This window comes from Oncorhynchus kisutch, linkage group LG3 (genome assembly GCF_002021735.2).
Source record: "Oncorhynchus kisutch isolate 150728-3 linkage group LG3, Okis_V2, whole genome shotgun sequence".
In the NCBI taxonomy this organism is placed as follows: Eukaryota; Metazoa; Chordata; class Actinopteri; order Salmoniformes; family Salmonidae; genus Oncorhynchus; species Oncorhynchus kisutch.
In genome coordinates, this window is record NC_034176.2 from 41,686,229 (window position 1) to 41,712,223 (window position 25,995).

The 25,995-nt window shown below is 40.6% G+C and overlaps 1 protein-coding gene across 2 annotated transcripts in view; it reads right to left on the reverse strand.

Annotated features, from left to right (window-relative positions):
• Positions 1-7,243: 7,243 nt before the first annotated feature.
• ghra (growth hormone receptor a) overlaps positions 7,244-25,995 on the reverse strand; it is an 83,836-nt gene continuing 65,084 nt past the window's right edge. For both annotated transcript variants that reach the window (XM_031806390.1, XM_031806394.1), the window contains 6 exons: positions 19,822-20,000; positions 19,350-19,503; positions 19,066-19,156; positions 18,921-18,990; positions 17,056-17,288; positions 7,244-14,393 (listed from right to left, as the gene is read on the reverse strand). In XM_031806390.1, coding sequence (XP_031662250.1) covers positions 13,580-14,393; positions 17,056-17,288; positions 18,921-18,990; positions 19,066-19,156; positions 19,350-19,503; positions 19,822-20,000 — 1,541 coding nt within the window. In that variant the 3' untranslated portion in view covers positions 7,244-13,579. The remainder of the gene's footprint in view (positions 14,394-17,055; positions 17,289-18,920; positions 18,991-19,065; positions 19,157-19,349; positions 19,504-19,821; positions 20,001-25,995) is intronic.

Genomic DNA, 25,995 nt, shown 5'->3' on the forward strand with positions numbered 1-25,995 from the left:
TGATTTAAAAAAAAATACTATAGTAAGTGCCAAATAAAGTAACAGGGTTGACGATTTCTTCTTAAATCAGCCTTAAATCTACTTGTGACCAGGGGAATGGAAGCTTGCTGTGTACGACCGGGAGTGGCAATTGAATCAAGATTCACAAAAAAATTGAAATTATAAAAACAATTCTAGCCTGTCTATGGGTAACAGGGTTGACATTTTCTAATCTACCCACTCAGTTTCCCACCACATAACACCAAAAAATGTCCAAAAAGAGTAGAACCAACTGACCTGCTTTTTTACTATTAAATGTTAAAATATTTTTAAAGGAATAGTTTCCCCATAACAGGGTTGACCATAACAGGGTAGAATAGTTTCACGTAACAGGGTTGACCTTAATGAGGGACAGACGTAAATGAATCATTAATCACATTCAATAAATAACTTTCTTCAGAAATGACTTTGTCAAAGCAACAAAATAACTAGGGCTTCACGATGAGGGTGAACTTGGATACATGTTGGGATTAAGTGGGTTAAAATCTTCCTAAAGTGATACAGTGTTTGACGGAGGGACATGACAAAATGTTTAAAGGCTTGCTAAAGTGCCTAATTTCCTCATATAAAACGTTCTCAGTATGGTCTATATTATAGGGAACTTCATTTATTATAACAAGCCTTTAAAATTCAATATTGGTGGACAACTTCTAATTAAAATATCAAAAGGAACTTTTTGTGGAACAACCCAGTTATGACAATAGTCAACTCCCTCTCTGTCTGTCAGTGTAGGCTGCTGAGGGGAGGTTGGCTCATAATAATGGCAGGAATGGAGTGATGTGTATGATACATTTCCAGCCACTATACTCCATTCCAGCCATTCAACACCATTCCAGGGGCTCCCGAGTGGTGCAGCGGTCTAAGGCACTGTATCTCAGTGCTAGAGGCGTCCCTACAGACCGTGGTTCGATTCCAGGCTGTATCACAACTGGCTGTGATTGGGAGTCCCATAGGGCAGTGCATAATTTGCCCAGCATCGTTAGGGTTGGGCTGCGGTAGGCCGCTATTGTAAATAATAATTTGTTCTTAACTTGTCTAGTTAAATAAAGGTAAAAAATAAAAATGTCCAGCTAGTCCAGCCATTACTATGAGCTGTCCTCCCCTGAGCGGCCTCCATTGGTGTCTATATAGTAGGCATAATATTGCTGCAGAACGCTAATAATAGTTGTGTTAATAAGATTAATGATATACTGAAATCCTTAGTTTAGCTACGTAAGTGTATGTAAACTTCCATCTTCAACTGTATATTTAAAAAAAAAATGTTTTAAATCTTTTAGCTGATCCAAGATTTTCTCAGGTAAGGCCCTTGAGTCACCGTCACTGAATTCACATAGCTAGTCAACAAATCAAACAATCAAAACAGACCTTTTTACTGTGACCAGTAGGTTACCTTTGTGTGACCAAATGTGACAGACTCAGACCGATAGTGGTCAAGTTCCTAAGGTTCGAGGACAAAATGGCTGTTCTGGAGATTGCCAAAAACTTGAGAGGAACCAACATCTTCCTCAAAGAGGACTTCTCTGAAGATGTGTGCAAGAGGCAGAAGTAACCTATCCCAGCTATGCAAGCTGCCATAGAGCGTGGGGACATTTCCTACATCTGCTACGACAAGCTCAATGTCCACGCTCCCTCCCAAAAGCTTGGGAGGAGTGAGAGAGCCAAGCTTCTGAGTCAGTAGCTTCAGCACAACGTCACACAAATGCAGCAAAAAGAAAGGAGGACCAAGGCACTCTTCGTATAATACATTAAAATGCCTTTATTTGTATGGCATGTTCAATGGAAAGAAAGTTTCAAACACACACACACACACACACACACACACACACACACACACACACACACACACACACACACACACACACACACACACACACACACACACACACACACACGCAGATATACCAACTGACACTCACAAGTGATTGATCATATCTTCACTAACGCTGGAGAGCTTTGCTCCAAAGCAATATCAGTTCCCATTGGCTGTAGTGACCATTGTGAACATTGTGGCAATAACAAGGAAAGTCAAAGTGCTAAAGGTTGGGCCTAAAGTAATTTATAAGAGATCTTATATCTTCTTGTCGAAGATGTAAAAAATGTATGTTGGTCTGATGTGTACGAGGAATTGAATCCAGATACAGCACTGGACGTTTGAATAAAAATGAGTAATGCCAATTGTTGACAAGCATGTACCAGTTAATTAAGATAACTGTTTGACGCCCCCTGGATTGACAATTCATTGAAAAATGGTATGGTTCAAAGAAATTAGGTAAAAGAGTTGGCAAACAATCAATTGAGACATTTTGACATTTTACTGTCCCATTGTGATTTTGTGACTAAACTTAACAAAAAATATTAACTTATATTACCAAACCAAGATAAACGACAAAACACAATGGGAAAAGACTTTGCAGTACCTTCAATTATATTATGGGCAGAAAAGTTGATGGGATCATAACAAAATAACAAAACCTTCAGATATGATTGGAATGTAATTGGAATGCAATCATTCCAATTACTATTTCACTAGTAGAACTCAGAAGTGAAATGCCAACATTGAATCATCATATTTGTGTATACAAGATATACAGTAACAATGCTATTTTGAATTTGGTCAAGTTAGTGTTGCAGAGCTGGAAAATCGATTCTAACCCATCAACAGGGTTGGGGAGTAACGGATTACATGTAATTACATGTAAGGGATTACAAAAAACGGTAACTGTAATCCGTTACGTTACCAGCAAAAATATTGTAATCAGATTACAGATACTTTTGAAAACTAGATGATTACTTCGAGAATTACTTTTAAATTCAGAAAGGATGTTTGCGAAAAAATTATATTTGACACTTCTCTGTTTTCTCAATGACATTCAAATCAGAGGCCACTGTGATGACACACCAAGTGTGTTTGATTGATCACGGGAAAAGAGCAGGAATAGGCTTTTGTAGGCGTCAGTCCAAGCCATGTCTCAAGCCATTCCCACAATGGATCGACTGCTGTCGGCATCCAAAGATTATCCAACTTGAATAAACACTTGGAGGTAAGGAGGACAGCAGTGGTTTAGTCTACGGTGATACGGATATCACTTATTATTGATATCTACTTAGTGCATTGATGTGAATCACACTGCTGCTCTCATTTAGCTATTTCGCTTTACGGATTGTGGTTGTTGTGGATGGCAGTTCACAAATCTAAATGTGTATTTGAACCCAATAATGGTTGAATTCAAAGTTAATTTGACTATCAATCATTGTTTTTGAAACCAGTGGACAGCCAGTGAAAAATGTGCTCTTGCAACAGCTGCATAGTGCGGTTCCAAGCCTATGGAATAAATTTGGGGATTTTATTGCTCAATCTAATTGATGCTAATGAAAAAAAAATCCATATGTCTAATGGACACCAAATGGAAGCTTGCACACTTTTGATATACTTAAAAGGGGCAATCTGTAGTTGCTACATCCACACACACACACACACACACACACACACACACACACACACACACACACACACACAGTTGAAGTTGGACGTTTACATACACTTTTGTTAGAGTCATTAAAACTCATTTTTCAACCACTCCATGACCCCAAGCATACTTCACAGTTGTGGCAAAATGGCTTAAGGACAACAAGGTCAAGGTATTGGAGTGGCCATCACAAAGCCATGACCTCAACCCTATAGAACATTTGTGGGTAGAACTGAAAAAGCGTGTGTGAGCAAAGAGGCCTACAATCCTTATTCAGTTACACCAGCTCTGTCAGGAGGAATGGGACAAAATTCACCCAACTTATTGTAGGAAGCTTGGGGAAGGCTACCTGAAACATTTGACCCAAGTCAAACAATTTAAGGCAATGCTACCAAATACTAATTGAGTGTATGTAAACTTTTGAACTACTGGGGAATGTGATGAAAGAAATAAAAGTTGAAATAAATAATTATTCTCTCTACTATTATTCTGACATTTCACATTCTTAAAATAAAGTGGTGATCCTAACTGACCTAAAACAGGGAATTTTTACGAGAATGTAATGTCAGGAATTGTGAAAAACAGTTTAAATGTATTTGGATAAGGTGTATGTAAACCTCTGACTTCAACTGTAGATATTTCTAGTTACAATAGTCATTTACAACATTAACAATGGCAACTCTGTATTTCTGATCAATTTTCTGTTATTTTAATGGGACAAATGTGATTTTCTTTCTAAAACAAGGACATTTCTAAGTGCCCCTAAACTTATGAACGGTAGTGTATATATCCATTGATTCTTGAAGAATATAAATTATAAATGCCTCATGAGTTCAACTGTCACACTCCATGAGAACCAAAAATATAAGCTTGTTTTCCCCCAATGTTTGTAAACATTGTAAATGTAAACAAACACTGTATAGCCTCATAACATGGTCAAAACAATCATTTTTAAATCATGGATGGTCAGTAATTGCATTCATAGCTCTGTCTATTAATCTGAGAGTGGTTACATTTCTCCAGGCCCATCCCTCAGCTTTTTACCAAAACAGAGGCGGGGCGACTGTTTTGTTATTGTTTCATCTTTGGATTTTCCCTTTAAACAGCCGCATATTATCAAGATATCAAAGTGTCACCAACAAAAAGGTAAACAATAGGCCTATAGCAAATGAAGCTTATGATATTCATTTTTCACATGTAAATACCACTTTTCAGTCGTGCTCAAAGCATGTCATTCCATGAGTGCAGCATTTATTTGTCAACTTGAATCAATGAGCCCAATCAGTCCTCCATGACAACAAAATCATAAACAACAGAATAGTGCTGGCTAATAAGTGCTTAGTTTTGGGTTAAACAACTTGGCTAATCTATACTTCCAAGTCCTATTCTTGAAGATCAAGGAGTATAACATTTATTGGAATGACTGGAATTCGAATACACTTTAGTTTTTAAGGTATATAATTGAATCATATGTAGTAGAAAGTGATGGGTTAGAAGACTTACTTAACCAACCCATAAAGTACATTTTAACATCCATATATGGCCAGCTATGTAAACTTTAACATTGATTTACCTTGCAATAGATGTCGTTCAAATTGGTAACCATGTAAAAGTAAAAAATATATATATAAGTAATATAGTACACATCTCATAATTTGGTTGTAATCCAGAGAGGTTAGAAAAATTATCTAGATCCTCTGAGGCTGTGGAGGGATCCAAGTTTTAGGGCCTGGATTTCTAATCCCTTGATATTATTGTTGGATCTCATTTTAATAGCAAAAAATTTGATGGCCATAGTAAATAGATGTGCTGATAGTGGACAACCTTGTTTTACTGCTCTTGACAGTTTAAAACTTTCTGAGAAGTAGCCATTATTTACTATTTTACACCTAGGGTTACTATACATGATTTGAACCCATTTTATAATAGATTCTCCGAAATTGAAATGTTCCAGGCATTTATATATAAACTCCAGGCGTACTTTATCGAAAGCCTTTTCTAAGTCAGTTATGAATAGCAGGCCTTGTTTCCCAGTTTTGTCATAGCGTTCTATTGTTTCCAGTACTTGCCTTACATTATCTACAATGTATCGTGCACGCAAAAAAACATGTCTGATTAGAATGAATAATGTCCGACAAAACCTTTTTAATTCTACGCGCTATACATTTTGCTTGAATTTTTTGCATCACAATACTGAAGTGTAACAACACCTGTTTCAGTAATAATGAAAATCAGACCTTTTTGTTGAGTGTCTGATAATCTACCATGTACATAGGAGTGGTTAAAACATGCTAATAACGGCCCTCTGAGTATTTCAAAAAAAGTTTGGGTATATCTCAACTCGTACGCCATCCAGCCCTGGAGTTTTCCCGGATTTAAAGGCTTTAATTGCGTCAAGAAGTTCCTCCTCTGTAATTAGGCCACATGAGTCTTTCTGTACGGCTGTTAATTTGACATTTTTAATAGAAAAAAAATCCATACAATTAGCTTCGGTTAGAGGAGATGGAGATGACTGAAACTAAACATATGCTTAAAGTACTTTGCTTCCCCTTTCAAAATATAATTTGGTGAATCATGGGTGACTCATTTGCAACAAGTTTTCAGAAACAAACAGCAAAATGACCTTTTTTTTTTTTTTACAAAACAACATGGCACAATAGAGACTGTGAAATGACACACACACACACAAACGCACGCAGACACACTATCACACTCTAACACACATGATTCTTTAGTTGTATTGTTTGTATATCGTATTTAAAATGTGCGTGACTGTACTTGTCTGTCAGTGTATCAGTGTTTTGTTACTTATAGTGTTTTGTGTTTTTGTGTGGACCCCAAAAAGAATAGTTTGTGCTTTGGAAAAAGCTAATGGGGAACGAATAAACCAATCAATGTGACGTGTTTCTTCTCTTTCTTTCCTCATGTTAACACTGTAGCATGTATCACAACAATCAGTGCCTTACCTCTGAGGCCTAAGTTTGCCTGTTCACAGCACATATACTTAAGGGCTTACGTAATGGGGTCAAGGCATCCTCTTCCACTTATAAAAAGCACCTTCCAGCCTCCAGAACCATCGCTACAGCAACTCATCCCTGTTATTGGAGCTGAATGACCATTGAGAATGCTCCTCTAAAAAAGTGGAACAAGCAAGCAGAAGCAATAAACGAGGGCAGGGTGGGCAGCTAGCGTGGGCGTAATTGGCCTGAAGATCCAATACAGGGGGGAGTAGTGACTTATGGGTAATTACCTGCAATGTCCAGAGACGCAGAGCTGTGAGAGGCTGGCTCTCTGATCGAATCAGCCCCACACTGTGCAGCAGAGTACACAGGCTTTGTCTAATTGGCCGATCTGCTTTCCCCACGACACAGGGCTGCTTCCAGGACGCTTCCTGGTCCACTTAGTCACGGAGAGAGACACACACAGATGCATGGACAAATGCACACACTCTCATAAGTACACACACACTCTCTCTCTCTTTCTTTACTCCTTACACCGTCACAGTACATTGAGAACTCAACCTAAAGTGTGAAATATATTATTTCATTCCGCATTAGAAGGTTTATTAGTCAATACATTCAGGCCTTAGCTAAGTTAAATTATGCTCCTACTTCATTCTGCATCAGAAGGTTTATTGGTCCATACATTCAGGCCATACATCTTTGTATCTAAACAGGCACTTCTCCATGTTGTTCACATATTGTAGGTATTGTGAGAAATGACAATGTACAAATACGTAACTGACAAAGGTAATATATATTTATTGTGTACCTTTTTGAAAGATATTGAACATTAAACAAAAGAGGAAAACAATTCAGAACACACCAACTTAAGCATGAGAAACCTGTCGAACATCAAGCCCCTTGAACCAGATCCTGTCAAATGATGTCAAGCATGCTGTATAGCCAATATCATCACTAGCCAATCAACGTCAAGCAAACAAACAAAACCTGAGCCAGTGGAACATTTTGCAACTAAAACTAGAGTTTATAATGGACAAACTGAGGTAAATCCCTCCCCGTTTGCTACCATTTTAAGAAACCGTTTAAGAAACGTTTCGCAACAGAATCCGCATAATGATTTAAGTCACTATAGCCCCCTTCCTCGTCTCTCTTTTAATGTCAACATATGAAAATGTTAAGATGTCTTTGACACAAATGACATGGGATTGTAGAAAAGCAAAAGACAATATAGGGTTTAGTTACAGCAAGATATTACAAAATACTCTGTAGGAATGTTTCTTATAGGCTGATCAACACACACATTATCTTATCTTTCTGGTGAATATCAAGGCAATATTGTAAAGCATGTCATTGAAGCTTATTGATAGGTTTCTCCCTGTCCAATTCTTATAAACTCAGCAAAAAAAGAAACATCCCTTTTTCAGGATCCTGTCTTTTAAAGATAATTAGTAAAAATCCAAATAACTTCACAGATCTTCATTGTAAAGGGTTTAAACACTGTTTTCCATGCTTGTTCAATGAACCATAAACAATTAATGAACATGCACCTGTGGAACGGTTGTTAAGACACTAACACTTAGACGGTAGGCAATTAATGTCCCAGTTATGGAAAACTTAGGACACTAAAGAGGCCTTTCTACTGACTCTGAAAAACACCAAAAGAAAGATGCCCAGGGTCCCTGCTCATCTGTGTGAACGTGCCTTAGGCATGCTGCAAGGAGGCATGAAGACTGCAGATGTGGCCAGGACAATAAATTGCAATGTTCGTACTGTGAGAAGACAGCGCTACAGGGAGACAGGACGGACAGCTGATCGTTCTCGCAGTGGCAGACAACGTGTAACAACACCTGCACAGGATCGGTACATCCAAACATCACACCTGCGGGACAGGTACAGGATGGCAACAACAACTGCCCGAGTTACACCAGAAATGCACAATCCCCCCATCAGTGCTTAGATTGTCTACAATATGCTGAAAGGCTGGACTGAGGGCTTGTAGGCCTGTTGTAAGGCAGGTCCTCACCAGACATCACCGGCAACAACGTCACCTATGGGCACAAACCCACCGTCGCTGGACCAGACAGGACTGGCAAAAAGTGCTCTTCACTGACGAGTCGTGGTTTTGTCTCACCAGGGGTGATGGTCGGATTCGTATTTATCGTCCAAGGAATGAGCGTTACACCGAGGCCTGTACTCTGGAGCGGGATCGATTTGGAGGTGGAGGGTGTGTCATGGTCTGGGGCGGTGTGTCACAGCATCATCAGACTAAGCTTGTTGTCATTGCAGGCAATCTCAATGCTGTGCAGTACAGGGAAGACATCCTCCTCCCTCATGTGGTAGCCTTCCTGACATGACCCTCCAGCATGACAATGCCACCAGCCATACTGCTCGTCCTGTGTGTGATTTCCTGCAAGACAGGAATGTCAGTGTTCTGCCATGGCCAGCGAAGAGCCTGGTTCTCAATCCCATTGCGCACGTCTGGGACCTGTTGGATCGGAGGGTGAAGGCTCGAGCCATTCCCCCCAGAAATGTCTGGGAACTTGCAGGTGCCTTGGTGGAAGAGTGGGGTAATATCTCCCAGTAAGAACTGCCACATATGGTGCAGTCAAAGAGAAGGAGATGCATTGCAGTACTTAACTGTGTCCCTTTGTTCAGGGACACATTATTCCAAATCTGTTAGTCACATGTCTGTGGAACTTGTTCAGTTTATGTCTCAGTTGTTGAATCTTGTTATGTTCATACAAATATTACACATGTTAAGTTAGCTGAAAATAAACGCAGTTGACAGTGAGAAGGCGTTTCTTTTTTTGCTGAGTTTACAATGTAAAAACAGATTCTCCTATGCATTCATGATAGATAATTCACAGATACTTGGTTTAGTCTGAAATTCAAAAATATGGACAGGGAGAAACAAAATATGGATATATAACAGGTGTCCACCTACCTTTGGTCATATAGTGTATTTACTTTTTACTCCCACACATTTTCCCTGATATGCAAAAGTACTTGTTTCACGTCGAATGCTTAGCAGGAGAGCAATATGGTCCAATTTACACACCTATCAATTTAACACGTTGTCATCCCTACTGCCTCTGATCTGGTAGAATAATTAGACACCAACACTGCATTTGTAAATTATGTGAGTGTTGGAGTGTGCCCCTGGCTGTCCGTAAATACATTTTAAAAATAAGAAAATTGTGCCATCTGGTTTGATTAATATAAGGAATTTCATGTATAGCATTTACTTTTACTTTGTACTTTTACTCAAGTATGACAATTGAGAACTTTTTCCACCACTGTACATAAGTACATTTAAACTAGATACCTTTAGACTTCTACTCAAGTAATATTTTAGTGGGTGACTTTCACTTGAGTCATTTTCTTTTAAGGTATCTTTACTTTTACTCAAGTATGATCATGTACTTTTTTCCACCACTGCACAAATGGTAAACAGATGTCTCGTAAGCTTGAATAGAGTTGTTCTCCGTTCTCTCTTCCTATATCTGTAACTTTTCAAACATCCATAAATGTGACTCGTTTCAGGAAACTAGGCATATGTCACAGGTCACTACTTCATAGGAGAGCTGTTTTTTTAATCAAAAATATTTTTTGCTCTTAAACTTGTATGCCATCTGTAAATACAAATACATTGTTAAATTACGAGCCTAGTTGGTTTAGCCACAGAAAATGTGAGCAACCTTCTCGCTAGCCATGATTGGCTGAGATAATGAGTGGACATGCCGAAAGATGAGTTTGGATTGGTCTGCCATATAGCACACTTCTGTCTATTTGAGCTGGTCAGTATGTCTAGGTAATCCTGTCTAACACGGCTTTTGTTTTAATGTATTGAGTAGTAAAACTGCATAACTGTTGCTCTCCACTTTCTGGAGGACCGAGTTTTGAAATTAGTGGAATTCGAGTATGATAGCTAAGGAGCTGGAGAAACCACCTGTCTCCGGATTACATCTTCAAACTAAGGGCAACCATGGCATCCGACAGGAGATGGGTCCATCCATGAATCATGATGTATACGGTCTAGCTAGCTACATTTTAAGATAGTCTAGCTAGCTACATTTTCAGATATTACACATTTCTATTTTGACAGAAAGGGGTTTTATTTCAAGTTAAAGTGTGCTGTTAGCTAGCTAACGTTAGCTGGCTGGCTCGCTAGCTAACATTATGTGGATGATCTTAATATTTCGTATCTCAGAGCCATTTTCTTGGCTAGTTATAGCTGAATGTTAGCTAAGACAATTTCAAATTTTGCTAAATAAGACTGGTTTGAGCCGGCCTGTCACAAATGTTATATGAGTACTTAAATATTTAAATAATCGGATATCTCTTTCCTTATACTGTATATACACAAAGGCACCTCTGGCTTATTCAGTTTGTTGCAAAGTTTTAGAATGCTGCAGATAGAAATGTAATGTATAGAGCTGACACTTTTTCATATTCTACTACACAACATTGAATGTCGTCTGTTGAAGACAACGCATTTCGATCTCAACCTTGTGTGAAGTTGCACCCTAATGTATAAGCCCGCGGTAAGGCTGAAATGCAGGCGGGGAAATGTACCTAACAGCAACATTTCTGATTAGTAACAAAACAAAATACAACACACATAGTTGTTACGGCACTTGTAGATTTCTGTTTCAATGTTTGCATGCTGGTCTCATCAGCAATGGCAGCAATGGCGGCAGCAGCAGTTCACTTAAGAGAGAGAGAGCGAGAGAGAATAAGCATGCCAGAGAATGGCACACTTGAACAGGTTGTGTTGTGATATTATCCGTTTAAAAACACTTATCATCATTCATGAATTGTTGAATAGACAACTGAAAAGTGATATTGTCCATGATGAACTCTGAACTGAACATTCTTAACGTGCCGGCATAATATATGTTTCATATTTACGAATCGTAACGGTTCGGACAACTTCTGCTGTCCCCATAGAAGAACCCTTTGAAGAACCATTTTTGGTTCTAGGTAGAAACCTTTCGGTTCCAAGGTGGCGCAGCGGTCTAAGGCATTGCATCTCAGTGCAAAAGGCGTCACTGCAGTCCCTGGTTTGAATCCGGCTGGGATTGGGAGTCCCGTAGGGCGGCGCACAATTGGCCCAGCGTCGTCCAGCTTTAGCTGGAGTAGGCCGTCATTGTAAAAAATAATTTGTTCTTAACTGACTTGCCTAGTTAAATAAAAGTTTTTAAAAAACAAGTAGAACCCTTTCCACAGAGGGTTCTACATTGAACCCAAAAGGGTTCTACCTGGAACCAAAGGGTTTTCCTATGGGGACAGCCGAAGAACCCTTTTTTCCCCTAAGAGTGTATACGCTGAATGGATCTGACAGAATGCCACAGGCATACACAGAGACAAGACTCTCCAATAATGATGGCCCTGAAAGGTTCACATGAACCTTTAAAGCGCTCCATTGCCTATGAACAAGTATGACTACACTGTACAATGTCCAACACCAAACACATACTCCAGCTGCTCACCCAACCACTGGATCTGATGGTTTCTCTTCGGGATGAAGATGATCTTTCTTCTGATGATACATGTATAATCTGCTGTGTCTACTGAGCGTCTTGTCAATTACTAATGCAGATCAGATACACAAACTAGTACATTTCCAATTCACCACCAGTTTTTTTTTTTTACAACAATGTGTGTGCGTGTGTGTATGTCAGCTCAAAAGAAAAGTGGATATGGTCTTTTCCACGTTTTGAAATGGTGTGTGTGTGTGTGTGTGTGTGTGTGTGCTTGCTTGGGCATGTTTGCAAAGTTGGGTGCATATAGTAAACCCTGAGTGTCTAAGTACGTTTCACTACATCAAAAGAGGCTCATTCCACTATCATAAAGCTCAAGCGACAGCACATTAACATTGGCATTGCAACTGCATTGAGAACAGTAGAAACACAGAGAGAAAGACATATCCTAAGTACCTCTTTAAACATTTTCAGTTATTGTCCCTGCAATTAAAATGAAGGCAAAGTAGATCATACAAAAGCAGTCTTTCCTGTATTGTGAGACTCCAGTCTGTGCTTGTTAATGTCTCATTACACAAGTGAAACATGTTCGCTGTTATGAGCTGCCTTGTTCTCTATTTATTATGGTAATCAGAGTGAGTTTTCACATTGAGTACAGACAGGTTGTCTAATGGCTGTGTTCAATACTGTGACCTCAGTCTGGTAACGATTCGATGATTCTGCTGCAAGAATTCAAAGCTAAATATAAGCATGAAAATGTGCTACTAAGCAAAATAACGAGTGCTAAATGAACGACAATAGTCACCAATAGTCACTTTGCGCTCATTGTAGCGGTAAGTTTGACAAAACAGCACACTTAAGTGTTCTGTCAATTAATGAGGCGATAACGATGATGTAAATGTGTGCGCGTGTGTGTGATTGTATAAATGTGCTTGTTATTCTCCATTACATTCTGTTACTTGATCCATCTACAGTATAGTTAAGACTTAAGCCAATATGCTACAGATTTAAATATCTATATGTTATATGACATATGTGAGCTTGTTTCTTTACACACTTCTCTCTGACATTTCTATAATAGATCATAGTAGGAAACATTAAGGTGGGACTGGGTGTGTCTGCAAGGAAAAATGTTTACATAGCACTTAATCAGTCAAATGATAGATACTTAAAGGTATCAGATAACATACAACTAGAATCATGTCTGAGCTTGTCTGTCTGCGTATTTGTGGTGCATAAGTTTATCTGTGTGTAACGTTATATTAGAAATCTGTGCATTTAAAGGTTTCAGACTGTGGGTTTTTGGGTGTCTCGGTCTTAGTCAGACAGAGCAGTGTAAGATTTGTTCAACACAAGTCTTCCTTTAAGCTCTGTCAAACCAGAAAGGCCAATGTACTCTTTCCTCAAGTTCCAGTATCACTTATATAAAACCCAAACACAACATCGAAACGTTTCTCTTTCCCAGCTTCCCTTCCATCACCCTCTCAAACAAACATCGTGCCTGTCTGTCCCATAACATATTTGGTTTCAGGTAGAACAAGACTGTCTTTCTGGGATGATTACTGACTTCCTTGCCTGCGAACTCTGACCTCTATGCTCCAAGGCCTCCTGGGTGGTGTTTTTTTCTTTAAGGCAAGAGGTTGCCTAACAGGTCCGGGGTGAGGTACCCTATGGGCATTGTGGGCAGGGGCTTGGAGGGTGGTTGTGGGGGGCAGGAGGGGGACCCCTGGGGGGAAGGAGGGTTGAGGAGAAGGCTATGCTGGGAGTCAACATCTTGAACCACAGTGTAGTCCAAAACAGGGGGCAGGAACTGAGCAGGGGAGTTGGGAAGGATGTACAGGGACTGGTAGTCCCCTAGGGGGCTGGTATGCAGGAGATATGGGGGAGGTGGGGGGAAGGTGTGGTAAACCTCCCCAGGTGAGGAGGGGTCAGGGGTACTGATTTGCCGGCCACTACTCTCTGTCGTGTAGCCCCCACCCTCAGGATCCACCACCAGCAGCTGAGACGGCAATTTCTTATTTATTCTCTCCTCCTCCTCCTCCTCCTCCCCTTCACTCTCCTCCTCTCCTCCTTCCATCTTCCCAATCTTCTTCTTATCCTCCTCTGTTGTTATAGCATTCTCCGGGGCTCTGACCTGCTGGCCTGGTGAGAGCACCACCCCTCCAGCGGGCATTACATCGCTGACCTGGGCATAGAAGTTTATGTTGACCCAGCTATGAGGGCCTCCCAGCTGGGTCTGGACCAGGGGCCTCTCCCCTCCTTCTGGAGCTTGGAGCCTTGGGCATGGGACATCCAGCACCTTTAGAGCCGGGGGGTTGGAGTGGCTCCGCTGGTTCCCCAGGCAGGGTTCAACTTTTTCAGGTTGGCTGGACAGGAGGGCAGCCATCAACATTAGGGTCTCCTGGTCAGGCAGCTCTGGATCATAGTCATTATCAGGGATGCTGAGAGAGAGAGAGAGAGAGAGAGCGAGAGAGAGAGAGAGAGAGAGCGAGAGCGAGAGAGAGAGAGAGAGAGAGAGAGAGAGAGAGAGAGAGAGAGAGAGAGAGAAAGGAGGAAAGAGAGCGCGAGAGAGAGAGAGAGAGAGAAAGGAGGAAAGAGAGAGAGAGAGAGAGAGAGAGAGAGAGAGAGAGAGAGAGAGAGAGAGAAAGGAGGAAAGAGAGTTACCATTCCAGTCATCGCTACTGTAAGAGCTGCTTCATGCCTCCATAAGAGGCTCCAGTCTACACTTTCCTAATGTACAGCAGCCTACAGCTAGACACGAATGCGCATCCAATCCATCCAACAAGTATACGTTAATGACAGTAGGCCTACAGTTGACTCTTTCGGTTAGAAGCATACATTATTTTGGATTTGTGTACACATGTTTTAACGGCAAAACATAATTCAATGTTACGTAGGCATAGTTACACTTAGTGCATTTTCCGAGACCTACAAGATCCAGGATTCGTACAGGGTTTAATGTTCAATGTTCGAAGTCAATTGTTAAATGCTTAATAATGACAAATAACACCAATAAATGTCATTCATGTCAGGAAAGAAAGACGTGTTTTGTGTCACACGATCGGTGAAGACTCCAAGCAATCAACTCATGAATTATGAACAACTCATGAAATAGTGTGTAAACATGTTTTCATTCAACTATTATATTGAATGTCGGCTACCTGTTCTGTATGTGTTCATGTGTGTAAAATTGCCTCGGCTAAGAGGGTGGGCTACCAGCAGTGGTGTAGGCCTAGCGATGAGTAAACGCAAGTAAATGCAATTTACTCACTTTTTTTCCAGAAAGATGCAGTGAAAGTATAGGGAGTGTTACTTTTTCCACCTCCACCGGTAATCAGAGATTACCCACCAATTTCTTTTTACTGGCTGCCGGTAGGCCTGTTTGAAATTCACGGTAAATACACATTGAAGCCTAGTCATGTAAATTGACCATCTAGTTTTTCCTGGTACAGTTTCAGCCACATTTCAGCTGTCCCGGCTTTTCAGGCTACAAAATAGGTCAATTTGTAAGCAAGATGCATCAATAAAGATGCACTATGCAGAACTTTCCTGGTTGCAAAAATTCTAATAGTTCGCCTAATTTCAGTTTTTCTGACAAAACAAGCAAGAATAGTGTAAAGAAACATTGCGCCATGTAAACCGCTGTGAAATATATTTTCCAGAACCAACAATATTATATTTTCAGATGTTTGAAGCTGATGTATAAAACTGAAAAAGTAAAAAATGCAAAAATGAAACTTAAGAATGGGAAGCATAGAATAGCGCACATAGAATAAATCTACAGATTCTTAGACTGGCTTTCAATGAGAACGACAGACCTATAAACACACATTTCTACGTGAATTCAGAGGGTCATCCCCAAAAGTGACATATTGCAGCTTTAATGTAAGCCTAAAAATGAATGACCTTTTAACGTGGAATGAACACAACCAGTCATGATGTTGTCATCTGATTGTCTACCAAATCACTACAGAAACTACCTGTGCATGTTTGTCCAGTCCAAAATAATTCCAGCATCCAAACTGCATGTACCCTCGCCCCATTTGATGATCAAAAATAGAAATCTGTTTACAAAACAACAAAAAGTGTACCTAATGACATTCTGCAATTGCCATTGATTATGAACTGATGAATTATGGACAACTCATGAATAGGGTCTAAACTTGAATCAAAACAACTTATGTAGGCCTATTATATGCATGTAGGCCTATTATATGCATGTAGGCCTATTATATGCATGTAGGCCTATTATATGCATGTAGGCCTATTATATTGTATATAGACTTGTTTATACTGCATTATTGACTGTATGTTTGTTTTTACTCCATGTGTAACTCTGTGTCGTTTTATCTGTCGAACTGCTTTGCTTTATCTTGGCCAGGTCGCAATTGTAAATGAGAACTTGTTCTCAACTTGCCTACCTGGTTAAATAAAGGTAAAATAAATAAAATAAATAAATAAATATGCATGTAGGCCTATTATATGCATTGTATGGATACTGTCATTATTTTGGAATGGACAAACATGCACAGATAGCCTACTTTTTGAAGTGATTTGTTTGACAATCAGATGAAAACATTATGACTGGTTTATGCCACATTAAAAGGTAATACATTTTTACCTTTAAAATACGTCTTTAGTATTAGGTCCCCAAAAAATAAATCTATGCACGCGCACCCAAAAGAGACCCCCCCCCCCCCCCCCCCGAATGTCACGGTTTAATTCGCAATCTGGTTTCAGCATTAAATATACGTTTTTATTTTGACACACTTTCATTTATTTTACTATGTCAATATGTCATATTTTTTGTAAATGTTTTGGCGCCAGACTGTTGGCAGTTGTCAAAAGAGTTAATAGTTGATAGAGTTGCAGAGTTAATTGAAAATAATGCCATTGTTGATTAGATCATTAATTAGGCTATTTTCTCTTGAACCATATGGTCTATCTACTGGAAACTCATGGACAATATGACACAGACATACAAAATGAATACTACTGTATATACTGTATGAATACCAAAAAAAAGTATAAATTACCAAAATTACCATTGATTATTCCGGTAACTTTGGTAAATGACCAGTAGCTTTGCAAACCAATCCATACCTGAGGGTGTGAGAGCAGTCATGGTTTGTGCAGTGGTTGTTGTGACCCAGGCTCAGCAGTCTCTGTGTGTCCGAGCTCTGGTTGTCCTCCTTCTCCCCAGGCTCAGGCTCGTCTGCGTCCAGCTCGGTGAACTCCATCCAGGGCTCGTCCTGGTACAGGTCAGGGGGGTAGGGGTGGAGACCCCCCATGCCACCAACACTCAGGAGGAAGTTCAGCTCATTCAGCTTTCGCTTCTGGATAGGGCGTGGATGAGACAGAGGGAGAGATAGAGGCAGAGAGTGTTTGTGAGGAGGATATGGGTTTGAGACAGAGGTACTTGCATTTCTAAGCTCTGAATTCAAGTACTGCAAGCGCTTCAATCATCTTGTACCACATTTCACTGCCAAGCCCTAATTTTTTTGTTCAAACAAAGCCTATTCTATCAGTATAGCTTGCCCATAGAAATAGAATCTAGATTCTATTTCTTTGAGAGTGCCCTGATCATGTCAATTCCCAGCATATTACAATGTGTTATCTACTGTTCATAGGGACACTTAGACAAGAGCCTGAGATTTAAATTAATAATCATCTGTATTGCGCTCTGTCTGAGCCATAACAAACTTGTTTTCACATACTAAATATACTACATGACCAAAAGTGTGTGGACATCTGCTTGTCGAACCCCTCATTCCAATGGGCATTAATATGGAGTTGGTCTCCACTTTTGATGCTATAACAGCCTCCACTCTTCTGGGAAGGCTTTCCACTAGATGTTGGAACTTGCTTCCATTCAGCATCAAGAGCATTAGTGAGGTCGGGCACTGATGTTGGGTGATTAGGCCTGGCTTGCAGTCGGCGTTCCAATTCATCCTAAAGGTATTCGATGGGGTTGAGGTCAGGGTTCTATGCAAGCCAATCAAGTTCTTCCACACCAATCGACAAACCATTTCAGTATGGACCTGGCTTTGTGCCCGGGGGCATTGTCATGCTGAAACAGGAAAGGGCCTTCCCAAACTGTTGCCACAAAGTTGAAAACACAGAATCGTCTACAATGTAATTGTATGCTGTAGCGTTAAGATTTCTTTAACTGGAACTAAGGGGCGTAGCCCACACCATGAAAAACAGCCCCAGACCATTATTCCTCCTCCACCAAACTTTACAGTTGGCACTGTGCATTGGGGCAGGTAGCGTTCTCCTGGCATCCGCCAAACCCAGATTCGTCCGTCGTATTCATCACTCCAGAGAATGCATTTCTACTGCTCCAGAGTCCAATGGTGGCGAGCTTTACACCAGTCCAGTCGACGCTTGGCATTGCGCATGGTGATCTTAGGCTTGTGTGCGTGTGCGGCTGCATGGAAACCCATTTCATGAAGCTCCCGACAAACAGTTATTGTGCTGACATTGCTTCCTGAGGCAGTTTGGAACTCGGTAGTGAGTGTTGCAACTGAGGACAGGCGATTTTTACTCGCTATGCGCTTCAGCCCTCGGCGGTCCCATTCGGTGAGCTTGTGTGGCCTACCACTTCGCGGCTGAGCCGTTGTTGCTCCTAGACGTTTCCACTTTACAATAACAGCACATACACTTGACCGTGGCAACTCTAGCAGGGCAGAAATTTGACGAACTGAATCTATGACGGTGCCACCTTGAAAGTCACTGAGCTCTTCAGTAAGGCCATTCTACTGCTAATGTTTGTCTATGGAGATTGCATGGCAGTGTGCTCAATTTTATACACCTGTCAGCAACAGGTGTGGCTGAAATAGCTGAATCCACTAATTTGAAGGGGTGTCCACATGCTTTTGTATATATAGTGTACTTGATCAAACCTACTCACAAGACAAAATGCACGCGCACACACACATGCATGCACACAGTGTTTTTAGTCTTACCTTAAGCAGTTCTGTGTCAATCCCTTTGATTTTGGGTGCAGGAACAGGAGGCAGAAGAATCACCATAAGTCTGAGAAGAAGAGGGAGAGAGGAGATGAAGATGACAGAAGTGTGTGTGCATTTGTGTTTGTTTGTTTGTCCTCACCTCTGCTGCTGAGAGAAGATGATGAGCATGAGGAAAATGGCCACTCCCACAGCCCCGAAGATCAGGACCAGAGTCACAGTGAACGTGGACTCTAGAACAGGATCATCATCATCATCATCACCAAATCAATAAATAACAATGATTTAACTATTAGCATTATGTGGTAATCCTACCCTATCCCGGATAAGTGTCTTCCTTGCGCAAGATGGCAGCTATGTTTGTTCTTTGTGTAAACAACACTGTCCCTCCTCTCTACCCCAACCCGTGCTGCCCTGACCTCTCACCTTTACTGGGAATCTCTGACACATGGACAAAGATGGCATCACTGAACTCCCCAAAGTTATTGAAGGCCCTCATTGAGCAGTGCACGCGCACCTCATACTCCTCTCCTGTACTAAGGCCGTAGATTGACTTCTGAGTGCCAAACTCATGCTCCAACTGAGAGAGAGAGGGAGACAGAGGAAAACACTTTTGTAAGAGAGGAATACGATCGAAAGCTACAAAATGTTAAAATAAAAGGTTTATGTCTCCCTCTTATACATTAAATTACGTTTTATTCCATAAACACTCTTCTATGCCACAAACACAAACTTGGCTCTGTCGTTGATTGAGGCAGTCAACAACAGGATCTCTCTTCTTGTTATGGTGTCGACAGAGTTTCAGTGTGGTCTAGCACTCAAAACTGCAGAGGCCGCTGGGTAATAGCCCGGAAGTGCAGTCAGGGTATGTGTGTGAGTGTGCCTGTGTGTGACTCACCACTTTCCAGTGTGAGCTGTTCCTCCTCCTGAACTGGAGTTCGTACACCAGTGTCAACCATCCAACGGATACGTCAGCCGAGGGCGGGGGTTCCCAGCTCGCCATGATGTCATAGTTCAGGCCCGACCGGCTGACGTTCAACAGCGTCCAGTTCAGGGCCACCGGGGGATCAGGGTGCACTGTCAGAGGCCAAAGGTCAGTAAGGGAGTGCTTAAAATGATTAAAACGCATAAAAACTATTGTGATTGTGATGAATTGTCTTTGGGAAATAAAAATAGACATGGTTGTAAAAAGGTAGCATTAATATTGAATTAAATACAGAAATGTGTAAGCGGCTTAACTTAGCCTGTCCCACGGCTCAACTAACCCATACTCCAAGCTATGTTTTCAAAACTGTAATGTTTACATGAATTCAGATTATTTCCAGGGATACACAACATCCTGAAATAAATGTAGATATCTTTGTTAGAAAGAATACTATATTTCCCTAAACAACAAGATGCTGAAGGTAATAAATGACTTCATTTACCCTACTCTCCCCTATATGAATGACTAGTTACTAGTGACAGGACTTTGGGTGTATCTTAGTCTAAAATGGCTTCTTTCTCCTCATGCATTATCCACTGACTAGAAAGAAGTTGACCAGTGAACCAATATATCATGGTTTTCAATATAGACCTCAATTAGTTTCATCATGTGTTTTCGAGTTGGGCTGGAGCAAAAGTGTGTACTCCCTGGGACTCCCAGGACCAGAGTTTCACAGTCTATAGACTACAGGTTCCAAACTGCATTCAGCCATTGGTCATTTTTTTCTTGAGAGGATGGTCAAGATAATAACAAATCATTTTGGCAAGAAGCCCAAACAGATATAGTAGTTCACAAAACATAATCATTTATTACATTGGCATACGATAACATACCGTGCCTTTTGAAAGTATTCACACCCCTTGGCTTTTTGTTGTTGTGTTACAGCCTGAATTTAAAATGGATAACATTTTGATTTTTTTTGTCACTGCATGGCCTACGCCAGCGCTTAATTTGTGCCGGATCCTGCCGGAACAGGATCCGGCACCTCTCGATATTGGGCTGTTTCATCCAGGGAACCATTTGCTAGGATCCTATACCTCTCATGGCATGAAACATTATTTTCACTGTTTGCAATGTAAACATTTAAATAAAATCAGAGTTAATTCAAGTTGCCTCCTCTTTACCTTCCTGCCCCGTAAAAAATGTAAAGTGAAAACGTGCCTGATATTCTAAGAATTTATTGTTGGGCCGGCCCGGGTTTACGGTTTGCACACAATGTTGACTATAGACCAACACATGGCCATTGCTGTGGTGAGAGAGAGAGAGAAGATCCTGTATCTCTCACAGAACTAGAATGACATTTACTTTCTCCTTCTTTCTGCTCTGATAGACATGAGCCAACTCTCATTTCTCCAGCGTTGCACTTCATTTATTTCCTTATAGAATCACAGCCGCGAAGGGTGCTGGAGGTGCCACAGCACCCCTGATAAATTTAAATACATTTGCCAAAGATACAGAACTCCTGTTGTCTGTTCAGAAAGAAAGACCAGGAGTCGGCCTATAATTTAGTTACAGAGGATCAATAGCTTTTAAAAAATATATATAGCCTACAGTAGCTGTGGATTGTGTGTAGCCCAATCACAAGGCATGCCTACAGTCTGGAACACGTGGCAAATCTGTCAGTGAACAGCATGTGGCCATAACAGGCCTTTCGCAAATATTTCAAATACAATTGTGGGAAAACAAATTGTTGGGACGCAAAATAGATTATGCTGAAAAGAGAAGACTAATCTGTCTGTAGACTACCAAATATGTTCTCAACTTCAAAATAGGCCTATTGAGCGAACAGTAAAATGAGAGAGATAGGCTTTTGGCACGAGCGCATCAGCAATCGCTGGTGAGTGAGCTGCACATCATTGGGTGAGAAAGCTTTCTCAGGACTATAATTTCCTCCTCATATTATACGATATGTGTGTCTCCACACACCTAAGCATAGGCTATTGATGGATTCAAGACACAGTCGTTTCTATTGATCTCAGATTCTCAGTTTGTCAGTGTTATCATTTCGATCTTTTGTGAGTAATAAAAAAGATTCTTCTAAAGTCTCCATACATCTAAAAAGATGTAGAATTGCATGAAATGCATTTATAAAAAGGCAAAAAAAATTGTGGACCCTAGGCTTAAAAAACGATCCCCATGTGTGCAAGTGCCTCTGCTCTACCTCTCTATGCCAGCATGCAGAAGCGGTGATGATGCCTGCAATGCATTATTAAATATACTTTTTTTTAAAGCCCCGAGGTCGCCCCCCTCTCGGCTCACTCTGTGTGCAATAATAGTGTTTAACATGATTTTTGAATGACTCTCTCATCTCTGTACCCCACACACACAATTATAATTTAACACATAGATCCAACCACAACAACCAAGAAGGTTTTCCAATGTCTCGCAAAGAAGGTAAATGTGTATCAATTTAAAAAAGCAGTCCTTGAATATCCCTTTGAGCATGGTGAAGTTATTAATTTCACTTTGGATGGTGTATCAATACACCCAGTCATTACAAAGATACAGGCGTCCTTCCTAACTCGGTTGCTGGAGAGGGAGGAAACCACTCAGGGATTTCAACATGAGGCCAATGGTTGTGATAGGAGAAAACTGAGGATGGATCAACAACATTGTAGTTACTCCACAATACTAACCTAATTGATAAGAGTGAAATGATGGAAGCCTGTATAGAATAAAAAATATTCCAAAACATGCATCCTGTTTGCAACAAGGCACTAAAGTAATAAATTCAAACAATTCACTTCTATTTTCCTGAATACAAAGTTTTATGTTTGGTGCAAATCCAATAGAACACATTACTGAATACCACTCTCTGCATTTTCAAGCATAGTGGTGGCTGCATCATGTTATGGGTATTCTTGTAATCATTAAGGACTGAGGAGGTTTTCAGGATAAAAAAATAAATAGAATGGAGCTAAGCACAGGCAAAATCCTCGAGGAAAACCTGGTTCAGTCTGCTTTCCACCAGACACTGGGAGATGAATTCACCTTTAAGCTGGACAATAACCTAAAACAGGCCAAATCTACACTGGAGTTGCTTAGCAAGAAGATTGAAGTGAATGTTCCTGAGTGGCTGAGTTACCATTTTTACCTAAATCAACTTGAAAATCTATGGCAAGATCTGAAAATGGTTGTCTAGCAATGATCAACACCCAATTTGACAGAGCTTGAAGAATTTTGAAAATAATAATATTAATGTTGCACAATCCAGGTGTGGAAAGCTCTTAGAAACTTACCCAGAAAGACAGCTGTAATCGCTGCCAAAGGTGCTTCTACAAAGTATTGACTCAGGTGTGTGTATACTTATGTAAATGAAATATTTCTCTATTTCATTTTCAATAAATTAGCAACATTTTCTAAAAACATGTTTTCACTTTGCCATTATGAGGTAGTGTGTGTAGATGGGGGAGGAAAAACAAAAAGTTAATCCATTTTTAATTCAGGCTGTAATACAACAAAATGTGGAATAAGTCAAGGGGTATGAATACTTTCTGAAGGGACTGTATGTGTCTATATTTATGCATGGGAATACTTGGGAACAGATTTCCTGAATCAATCGCTGAGCAGATTTCCTGGTGACGTTACAGTCTTTTATATCCAACAACGAAACTTCTAAATTAATTTAATTATTTACTTGGGGGGCCAAATAAAATCACCCGTGGGCCGAATTTGGCCCGCAGGCCGACAGTTGGGGAACCCTGCTATAGACCATGTCTATCACACCGTCCACCTTACATCAGAAGAGCATGTCTGAAACTTGTGTCCCTGCCAGTGTACCAGTGTCCACTAGTCACTTGGCGTGAAACCTCCCTTAATAACAACACCTGCTGTGGTCAAACATTTTCATAATTTCTGTTCTGACTGATCATTATCCCCCCTTCTCCTTCTGTCCATCCCTGCTTTTATTCTTCTTGGAACAACTGGTGTCTGGTAAAAATGTCCTACATCCCTCGGCTATTGTCGGTCTCACATGCTGATAGTCGTCTTCTGCCCTTGGAGGGGGAAGGGATGGAGGCAGATGTTGCCGTGCATTTGTAACATTTAATTATTTTTCCTACTGTGTCTCTAATATGGATACATATTCCCATTGTTAAGGATAGCACAGACACACAGAGATCCAAATTACAGTGCATTCGGAAAGTATTCAGACCCCTTGCCTTTTCCACGTTGTTAAGTTACAGCCTTGTTCTAAAATTGATTTAAAAAAAACGAAAATACCTTATTTACAAAAGTATTCAGACCCAAGGGGCCTGAATACTTTTCCAAACTGTGGGACCGTCTAACAGTGTGTTGGTATGGTCTGATATTTACCAACATGTAACAGGACATTGGTGTTTTTCTGCTGTTTCTGGCTGAAAGTGATGATTGGCCAGATAGGCCTTCCTAGAAACCTGCCCCTTGTCCTGGGAACCCAGTGTGTTTGCAGGTTTTGATTTCAACCAATTAGCGTACTCCCATCATCAGTAATTAACCCCTCGCCCCATGACAATTTTTTCACATTTAAATGACATAATTAGCCAAAATCTCTAACACTTTTACATAAAGTCTAAGCTTCTTTGCATGCAGTCAGTTTTCATTGTTTTTAAACAAGTAAGCTACTAAGCCAGCAAACCGCAAGCGAAGTCCTAGCTCTCAAAAGCCCTTATTATCCGTAGGGTTTTCAGCGCTGAGCGTCGCCCACGGCTGGCTGCATGTGAACTACAATTCCGAGTCAGTAATCATCGCTTACGAAACAGTTTTCTAAAACATATGCTGATATGCCCCTTACCTTTCATATCAGCGAGAAATAATCTTTCAAATAAAAAAAGTCACTTTGTGTCTGTGTCTGCCTCAAGTTGACAAACTACACTTCCACCCCAGTTACACTTACAGGTGTTTCAGAGCACGCATGATAGCTAATTAGCCTATGTCTTCTGTAAACAAGCAGTGTAATATGGAGATAAGGTGTGTAGTAATTTAACCTTTTTTAAAAATGATTATTTATCACTGATACGAAAGACACGTACCGCAAGCGATGTATTTTAACATTCCGAACAAGCATCTGGGATCTTAAAACTCCCCCGGGCCAGAAGGCACTATCATCAATAGACACTGTTAACTACTATTAATGGGTTAGCAAAGTCCCTCTTTTCGAATGCAAACAAGCTGTGCGATGACAAGAAATTGAGAATGATGAATGTAGACTCTCCACAAGCATTCAAAGTTCAGAGGATACCATCACTGACAAAAGTGGCCGCTGACATCAGAGAGAAAATTGAGCTTATTCGAGAGGAGCTTAAAAAAACACTTTTGAGGATTTGCTCAGCGGACTTGAAATAACAACCCTCTTCCCTCAGTGTTTCTATCAGACTCCGAGGTTAGTGATCTAGGTACCCGACTGAAAGTTCTAGAATATACTCCCTGTGCGTCCGCTGACACATACAAAGAAAACAAACTCAGCCTGAACACCGAACTGTATTATTAAAACATGAGCCGAAAATGAAGGTCATAATGTGTGTGACTTCAGAAAGAAAACAATCACACAACGACAGACCAGGAGTTATTATTGCCAAATGAATCTGTCCTAAACACAAGGAAGCTATTATAAATGTCTTAAAACAACAATATGCACAAATAATCTTAATTAGCATAATAAAACAACTCCCATAAAAATCTGTCCGTTTATGCTAGAGATACAAAAGTATGTGGACACCCCTTCAAATTAGTGGATTCGGGCTATTTTAGCCACACCCATTGGTGACAGGTGTATAAAATCGAGCACACAGCCATGAAATCACCAAAGACAAACATTGGCAGTAGAATGGCCCGTACTGGAAATCTCAGTGACTTTCAACGTAGTACCGTCATAGGATGCCACCTTTCCAACAAGCCACTTAGTCAAATTTCTGCCCTGCTAGAGCTGTCCCGGTGAACTGTAAGTGCTGTTATTGTGAAGTGGAAATGTCTAGGAGCAACAACGGCTCAGCTGTGAAGTGGTAGGCCACACAAGCTCACAGAACAGGACGGCCGAGTGCTGAAGGGTATAGCGTGTAAAAATTGTCTGTCCTCGGGTTGCAACACTCACTAACGAGTTCAAAACTGCCT